At 27.1% G+C, this 9804-nt stretch overlaps 1 protein-coding gene across 1 annotated transcript; it reads left to right on the forward strand.

Annotated features, from left to right (window-relative positions):
• Positions 1-209: 209 nt before the first annotated feature.
• Positions 210-5981, forward strand: LOC130798340 (bidirectional sugar transporter N3-like). The gene is made up of 6 exons (XM_057661277.1): positions 210-475; positions 1262-1298; positions 1393-1603; positions 2700-2861; positions 3897-4016; positions 5291-5981. The coding sequence occupies exons 1-6, from the start codon at positions 430-432 to the stop codon at positions 5675-5677; spliced, it is 963 nt and encodes a 320-aa protein (XP_057517260.1). The 5' UTR covers positions 210-429; the 3' UTR covers positions 5678-5981.
• Positions 5982-9804: the final 3823 nt, after the last annotated feature.

A 9804-nucleotide genomic window follows, 5' to 3' on the forward strand; every position in this document is an offset into this window, starting at 1 on the left:
TAAAATTTGGAAAGCAATGAGGTGGGAGGAAGATGAAAATGACAAGTTAATAAAAATCATCCCATCGTTTTATCGTCGCACAGTTGCATGCCAGACTCATGGTCATGAGCAAGCAAAAAATAGAAACAAAAACATAAAATAATTAATAAATAGATAAATAATTTCATAATAAATGGCTCCTTTATCTTCCTATATATACCACCACAATCCATTCTTCTTTATTGCTCATATCACTAATTAAACTACAATAATCCTCTTTTCTTCAACTCTTAGCTTGCTTTCTCTCTTAATTACCTTCTCTTATTAATCCCCACTAATTATAATTATTGGGTAATTAGAGAGTTTATTAAGAGCTTTAATTAACCAAGTTTAAGATTTTTTGATCATTTAAAGCCAACAAAAACAAAGAAGATCAATTATAAAGCCACTATGATTACTATTCACCACCCTTGGGTTTTTGCCTTTGGCTTATTAGGTAGTACATACATACTTCTAAATACTAATACACCATGCATGTTTCATTTTTATTTATGTTTTACCATGCTCTTCTATTACTAACAAAAAAATTTCAATTTTAGGGAAAAGAATTTTATTTGCTATATTTCAATTTTGAAAATTTAGTATTTTTTCTAAATAATGTTTATTTTGTAATTATTCCCATCAATCATATTTTACTCTATTACTATATTGTAGTATGAAAATAATTAGCAAATAACCATATGAAGTATTACAAAGTGTACTATTCTACTAGGGTATATGGAAAGGATTTTTTTTCAATTAACTCATAGTATGTTGCTTCTACTATATTGTTACAGCATATAACATATTTAGTGTTTTAATCATCAACTTAAGTTTTTAGTTAGATTGGTTTCTTGACTCAACTAAAACATTAAACTTATAATTGAAGTCACATGATATGTTATATACTTTTAACATATATGAAGTATCACAAAGTGTACTATTATACAAGGGTATGAAAAGGAATAATTTTTCAATCAAATAATAATATATAGCTTGTACTATGTGATCTAATTATGTAGAAGGTATGTTGGATTTGTAATCAATAATTTATAAAAATGGTTAAATAACGAAATAACAAATAGATCAAATATATTTATATACTAGTACAAGAGAATTTTATTAGTTATTTAGTATCAAACATATAATAAGATATTCTCTTCACTAGTGGAACAAATTTTGCCTGAAAATAGTCAATAGCTAATCATTTTTATCACCTTGTGTGATTTATTTTTGTTTGCAGGAAACATAATCTCTTTCATGGTATTCCTTGCACCACTGTAAGTATTAATACTTTATTAATATAATTTTAATGTGAATAATTTCGTACATAAAATTAATAGAATGAAATAAAATTGATGTAATTAATTACAGGCCAACATTTATAAGGGTGTACAAGAAAAAATCAACAGAAGGATTCCAATCAATTCCATATGTAGTGGCAATATTCAGTGCCATGTTATGGATCTACTATGCTTTACTCAAAGGAAATTCTATGCTTCTAATCACTATCAATGTTGCTGGAGTCATTATTGAGACCATTTACGTTGCTATATTCATTACCTATGCTACAAGGCAAGCCAGGGTATGTACTAGTATTATCATATATATCATATACACCATCAGTCCATTTCAGTTTATATCATATAGCTTAAAAAATTCTCACATATTTGAGCTGTATAGTGCAAATTCAAAAGAACATCTATTCATCTTTATTATCTACTAAAACCATGGGCGAAGCCACTCCCCTGGCCCCGCTTGTCAAGAATGCAATCCTTTGCAATTTTAGCTTTGCCCCCCAACTCTACTAATATGATATAATTTAAAGAGTGCTTAAATATAACAAAATTTTGTTGGGTTAATATACTTGTAATCTAAGGTTAAGGGATCAATTCCAAATTTAAACTATTATTTTTAATAGAGTAATAAATTTATATTATAATGTCATTACTATTTATCCTTCATAATTTCACATTCATCCCTTATGAATGTGTTATTTTTGCTATCTTAATATTAATAGTATTTTTTTGGAGACTTAGTAAGCAAATATATAGAGTCAAACACTTAGTTTTTATTTCAAAAGAAGTAATTATAGGGAAGCTTTAACTCCATTTGTTAAAAATAATTTTTGCTGTAATTCAAGTTCATTTCAGTCTATATAATTTAAATTTTTTTATAATTTAACTAGTTTTATATGATAAATAATTTTCTAGTATATCAATAATTTAGCTTCCCTAACTCAAAATTCTGGCTTCACACTTGATTACAACTACATCCAATTGTTTTTAACACATATTCTTGTTTTGTTAATTAGTTTAACATATTGATCTTTGAAAATACGTATGCTAATAACAATTTTATGTACGACTCAAAAAATGTACATATGAAATCTTTAACTATCGGTTAAGTCTATTTTTGAGACCATATGTCATATGTGGTATCACGATATAACATGTTTAAACATTTATGATTCTATACATTATGATATATGTATATAATATGAAGGATGCTTCAACTATCAGCATAATTAAGCTATTGATTAATTTTACTATATGATCAAAACGTAGTAATTTGGATATAAAATTTCTTATGTATTTTGCGTATTAATTTCAATGATGTGATTTTTTTTTTATTTTATGTTCTTTTTTTTTTTTTTTTTATTTTTTTTTTTTCTTTTGTAGATTTCAACTCTCAAGCTACTTCTATTCTTGAATTTTGGAGGGTTTTGTTCGATTGTTCTATTTTGCCATTACTTGGTGAAAGGGGAAGTTCGACTTCAAGTGTATGGGTGGATATGTGTCGCCTTCTCTATTAGCGTTTTTGCAGCCCCCTTGAGTGTGATGGTAAGTCACTCTAATTTTATTAGACAAAGATGAACAAAAAGAGATCAAGACTTATTAATATATATTAATATGTAAAAAGTGTAAACTAGTAGCTAGAAATTAATTTAAATAAATATATGGTAATAATTTATATGTACATATACATAATAATTCCGCAAAAAGTTGTATAAAATTTAGGTTAATTTTTTAATAGCGAGTTAAAGTAATAACTTAAACAAACATAATCAGAATTTTACCTCTACTATAATATGGTGAGTATAAGATAAATATATCTTAAACTCTTCATTTTGTCTTAAAACTAGTTTAGTTAAATAAAACAGAAATGATTGAGTTAAATAGATTAAGTCAAAAATAACCAAAAAAAAATAGATTCAGTTAAAATAACACAAATTACTATCAATAAAAGTAAAAAAAAAAAGTTATTCCTTGCAAAATAAGTTAAGTTAAATAAAAATAATATCAATTCAATAAAATCGAAATTCATCAAAAAAACAAATTAAAATTCTAAACTAGTATGATCATAGAATATCATCACAACATGAAATTATATACTCATGTCATTCATTTAATTTGCCTAATTTCTATTTTAATCCGTCCTAATAAATTTGTTGAATTTCTATTTTTGAATATAACCCCACCATTTATATTTTTTATATTTTTTTCTTAATTTACATATCTAACTAATTTCATTCATTATATCCAACTCATTAGTATCTGTGTCAAAAGTAAATAGAACAACTGACAGGAAAGAAAGATTATATATTATGTTTTTTTAGTTACCCTATTCTAGGTTGAGTACTAAACCGTCTAAAAAGCTACTATGAATCAAGAAAAATGCACCAAACCCATGATAAAAAGTGTTTAGTATTTAAATATCTTTTCCACTATGAAATTAACTTTTAAACACTTTTAATGATCTTGATTACATGAAGTTTATCTAAATTGAATAAAATATAATATACTTCCATCCATCAAATTAAGATGAGAATTAAATGGTACAATGATTGTATTGATTTTGTAATATTGGTATTACAGAGAACGGTGATACGAACAAAAAGCGTGGAGTACTTGCCTTTCAACTTATCCGTTTGTCTAACATTAACAGCTACCATTTGGTTCTTATACGGATTCGTCCAGAAAGATCTCTATATCACTGTAAGACTCCAATCATATACTACTACATATTTTCATTATTAAATAATTTACCGTATAACATTTTCCGAAAATACATCAAAAAGCTAAATTTTTGTTTGAGTTAATTTTTTAAGATGATATTTGATAGCTATTTAACATATTTCGAGATTAACTATAACAATTATTAGCTTAAATTTAATTGACTGACTTGGTTTCTTGAAATCACATGTCACCTATTTATTTACCAATAAATTGTGATATGAAGTATTTTGAAATTAATTAATTAACTACAATAACCATTAACTGCAATTTATTACCAATTTACAGTACTTAAAATCACATGTCACCTACGTATTTAAAGTGGTTCCTACATTTTCTTAATATTTGTAGTTGGTTCTACTTATTTATTGTATTTTATTTATAGGCATTTAATTTATCTTTGCCGTGTAGTTATATCTCTTTATCTTTTTCGAGCCGGGGGACTCCTTTGGCCGCGCTCTCCTTTATGGGTATGAGTTGCCGCCGTCCTTCCCTCCCCATACCCTGTCCATAGTTTTTCTATGAGCGGGATACACTGGGTAGGATGATGATGATGATAAAACTTTTATTTCAGAATATATTACTCTCCCATTCGTTAAAAAAGTTCATATTTTGGGTTTTGTGGTGTTTCAGTTGTTGTTTCTAAAAAGAATCTTTTTAATTATATCATAAATTTATGACAAAAATAGTCTTATTCATCCTCATTTTAATATTTTAATAATGTTTATAGTCCCCACATACCTTTCACTAATTTCATTTTAATATTTTTATATTCCTTATGGTCTCTACATGTTTTCTATTAACTTTACTAAAATATTTTTTTATTAGTTGGGTCCTATATTTTTTCCACTAACTTTTTTTAATACTTTTTAATATTTGTGGTCCTCACTTTTCCCACTTCAAATTTATTATTTAATAAAATAATACTTCCACTATTTAAAAGATTGTATTTTTCTTAATTTTCATAAACATTTCTTATGAGAACTTTTTAAGAAACAAAGGGGGTATACTATAAAATTTACAGCTCGTCTTGTATGAGACAGACCCATGTAATTAGCATATTTCTCTAATTGATAACTTTAAAATTATCAATGATAACTTTAACATACTAAAAATACATGGATCATCCCGATAGAAATGATCTCACCATGAGACTATCGCATTTCATCATAAGACCGTCTCATTTAAGAATTGGCGTAAAATTGATTATTTAACAAAATAAGATGAAATTAAATTGTTAATGTTTGATTATGCAGCTACCAAATGTAGTGGGGTTTCTGTTTGGGGTGGCACAAATGGTATTGTATGCAATCTACAGAAAACATGACAAAGCAACAGAAAAACAGAAGTTACCAGAAGTTGTAAGTCCAGTTAAACAGAAACAAGAAATTGATATACCCTCAATTAATGCACTTCCTAACAATACTGAGGATGAGGATATTATTCTTCCACATGAACATCCTCAAAAAATTGAGGTTCTAATTGCTACAAAAGATTTTGATGAAGAACACCCAAATATGGCCCATCAAGATAACTTATATGGGCCTCCTCAAGGTCCATCTACCTGCAATGTGGATGCTGAGAAGGTTATTGGTGGGCCCCCTGGCCCATCATCTGTACAATTGGTTCAGTGTGCCGTTTGAGTAAGGGAAAATTGATCAAGTACCTAAAAGTTTTGGAATTTGGATTTTGTTTAATTATCTTAATTAATTATCCTTTTGCTAATTAATCCCTTTATAATAAGTTAAGCAAGGGTAATTAATTAAAAATTAATGTAAATTTTAAAGGGGGTTTTTGATATGGTCCACTTTTAGAGGATGATTTCTCTTTGTACATTTTGTTCCTCTAAAAGTTGTTCCCAAAAGGCTCCTTTCATTAGTAATTATTATTGAGTATGTATGTATGTGTCTTTTCCCTCAATTAATTGAGATTTGGCTTTTTTCTAAATTCTCTTCCAACTGTTTGGTTATAATTTTTTTTTTTTTTGCAAAGGACAATAATTATAATTATTTTTATTTTCAAGATAATTATAATGATCTTATTCTTCAATACATAATCCGAGTAATAATGTACTGTATCCATCTATAACTTTGATTGATTTTTCTTTTTAATTGATGGAGACTGAAGCTATACGAAAGAAGATAACTATTTGTGATAAATGAAGTGAGATAAAATAATGGAAAAATAATTTTGAATAATCTAATTTTTTTATGATTGTCCTAAAATAATCTCACATATTGATTAATCATGAATAATTTAAACATTAAGGTGTATTAGCCCTAGAATAAACCTGGTAACCGGATGACTTGTTATAACAAATTTATTTTTTTAAAAGATAGATTAAAATAAAATGTCGAAAAAATAGTAAAAAGATGTTAAAAATTTTTTTAATATTTTATCATTCATAACTTTTTATGTAAATTTTCAAATTTACATTGAATTTCAATTTAATTTGTTCGTAAATAACCTATGCAGGTCATCCGTTACCCAAGTTTACTCTAGGAAATTACACCCTAAGTTGAAATTATTCATAGGTGGGATTATTGTAGAAAAATCATAAAAAAGTTAAATTATTCAAGATAATATTTCCTAAAATTAGAGGATCAAATATTTATTTTAGCTTACTAGAACAAATAATGGCATTCCCTTTACTATAGAAGAGTATCATGTTAAATCGTGGTCATCATCATCCTATCCAGTGTATCCCGTTCATAGAAAAAACTATTGATAGGATCTGGGGAGGAAAGGACGGCGACAACTCATACCCATAAAGGAGAGCGCGGCCAAAAGTGTCCCCCGGTCAAGAAAGATAAAGAGACGTAGCTACACGGAAAAGATAAATTAAATGCATATAAATAAAATAAATAAGTAGAACCAACTACAAAATATAAGAAAACAAAAAACTAATAATAAAAGAAACGAGAGAAGCAAGATGGCAACAACACCAAAAGATAATATATAAGCACATCAGTAGTCTAAAACATAGATATAGCGCCTCTAACTATCCCTATTCCTAGTTAAGCCCTCAGGACATCAGTATCATGTTAAGTGATGAAAATTAAAAAAGATACATATTCATTATTGATTTATTCAGCATTTAGAAGTACATATTTTAGTAGTATATTTGTAAATAATTGTAACTTTGAATTCAGGAGTGTATATTTAATTTGTGGGGTACATATTTTCGACAACATTTTTGTAAATATTTGTAAAAGTGAGAGCTCAAAAAATACCTATACTCCTTTATCTAAAATATATATCTCATTTAACGAAATTTTCCATAAAATATGCCCTTATATATTAGCCAGTAGGTAATTCATAATTGTGCATAAGATATGTTGGATCTCGTAATACTAGAAACTTAAAGTACTTTTTACAATATATTTGTTTTATCTAATAGAGTGAATAGTCTATATATCATTCATTTCTTCAAGTAGAATAATTTTGAGAAAAACAAATTAGTTTTTTAGACATTAAATGCATCAGTCTTTAATTTTAGTTTTTCTCTTTTAATTAGAATGTAAAATATTGAAACTGGTCTTGAAAAATTGGGGCCCAAGGCACTTCTCCCACGTACCCTGGCCTAGCTAGATACGAGTCTCATACTTAATTAAGTTATTGAATTGTCAATAGGGTTGAAAACAACCTATATGTTGGAATAAGTGTCAATTCTTTTAGTGGAGGACATGATTTTAATCATCTCATAACTCATGTCATGTCTTGCACTCTGAAGGAAAACAATGCATATGCAATGGAATATGAGGAGTTGAGGATTAGATCACTCTATAAAGTGATCAAGAGAGAAAAATGGAGTGTCTTGAATAAGAAAAAAAAAATGCCTTAAACAAGGCAAGATAATAAAGATTTTGGTTCATAAATTGAAGGAGGCAAGATGAAGGAAGAAAGGTGCCTTTAAACGAGGCATAAGTGCACTTGAAGTTAGTGAATGCCTTCTTGCAGGCAATCGTTCGAGTGGTTTGTTGCAAGGGCATTTGCGGGCTTTTCTATTTCGATCTATACTTGGAGGACACGTCTTGTACTTGTTGTAGGGTTACTTTAATGTTATGTGGGCTATATAAGGAGACCTAAATCAGATTAAAGGGTATTGAGAGATGATAATACATAGAAGGTAGCTTGGATAGATAGCCATTAGAATTTCTTCTTTAATTTGTATTAGAGTGAGTTTTAACTAAGGTTGGTGTTTGGTACGTGAGAATTTAGGATGGAAATCGAAATTTAATTCTCAAATATCATAAAATTTTATATTTCGTAAGTGGGACTGGGATTAAAATTAGGGATTGGGTATAGGAACTTTTGCCATGAATTCCTAAGATTTAATACCTAGGGGGGCAAGTATTTGAGGATGGGAATAGGGTTTTGTTTGAAAAAACTTTTATACCCTTACTTATAAAAAATTCACAAGATTTAATACCTAAGATTTTATTCCCATTAGCATAACAAACAAGGGATTGGAAATATATTATATAAATTCTTAAGAGTCAAATTTCAATTTCACATTTTTATCCTCAAATTCTCATTTTTATATAACAAACACACAATAAAATTAATAATATACACTTTTGCAAGAGGGGTAGGTATCTAAGATATATCCAATTAATTTTATTGTGTGTGTTTGTTGCTCTATTTTTCATTTAAAAATTTAAAATTGATTCAATTAAGTGTTTAGATGGTATTAAGAGATTAAATATGCTTTTTACATGTACTCTTAAATAATAAGGGCGATTTCTACTATTATTTCGTATTTTTGTCCGTCATTTAAATATTTGTGCAATTGCAGTTTGGTGCATCTAAAAACGGAAAAAATATAGTAAATAGATATAAATATAGATATGAACATAGATAATAGTTAGATGATGCTACACCAAAGGATAAGAGATTTTGTACATCCATTATCAAGTGCAAAGCGATTAGTATTTTAAATAAGAAAAATAAACACTGAGTGGAAAACTTAGATAACCTAAAAAAATTAAAATGATCTGATCCTTAATTGCTTTTTTTTGGAACAAAAACAAAACTGAATTATTATTAAAGATGAAACAACGAAGATTAGTTGTACCAGGTTATTTTAATAATACTAATTAATTAATGAAAAGATATAAATATGGGTTGCTGTCTTTTTTTCGTTCTCAGACTCTACTCATAATTTTTATGAGTATAATACACTGAATATGATGATGATGAAGATGGTATTATAGAGTGATTGTTTAATTAAAGGCTTATAGGCAATTATTATGATTATGTCATCTTAAATGTTGATTGTTTTATTACATAATATATAATAATTTAAACTCATAATTTTCTTGTTATTTTAAAAAGTATTTACTATTTGATTATATCTAAAATAGCAAATAATTTCTAAAATAAATTGACAAATTATGTTTATATTTTATCAAAAATTAATATCTATTTTTAAGTAACTATTAATAATCTTAAATAAATACTATAATTTAATAATATCGGATTCCAGCGTAACTTACCCAAAAAGTATATATTAGTTATGATATACTTCATTCGTACCGAAAAACTTGCTACATTAGTATAAAAGTACTATTCATCTTTCAAACTTAATTTATATATTGCGGCTAATATGTAAAAAGAAATATAGTCAAGTGAGATCTGATCTTGTTTGAATCATGTAATCGCATACTTTTATTACATCAAATGTTTATAATTTTAAATTAAGAATATTTTAAGATATAAATAATCAAAATTACGTATTAAATTGCATAAAATGTAATATACATCTTAG

This window comes from Amaranthus tricolor, chromosome 13, assembly GCF_026212465.1.
Source record: "Amaranthus tricolor cultivar Red isolate AtriRed21 chromosome 13, ASM2621246v1, whole genome shotgun sequence".
In the NCBI taxonomy this organism is placed as follows: Eukaryota; Viridiplantae; Streptophyta; class Magnoliopsida; order Caryophyllales; family Amaranthaceae; genus Amaranthus; species Amaranthus tricolor.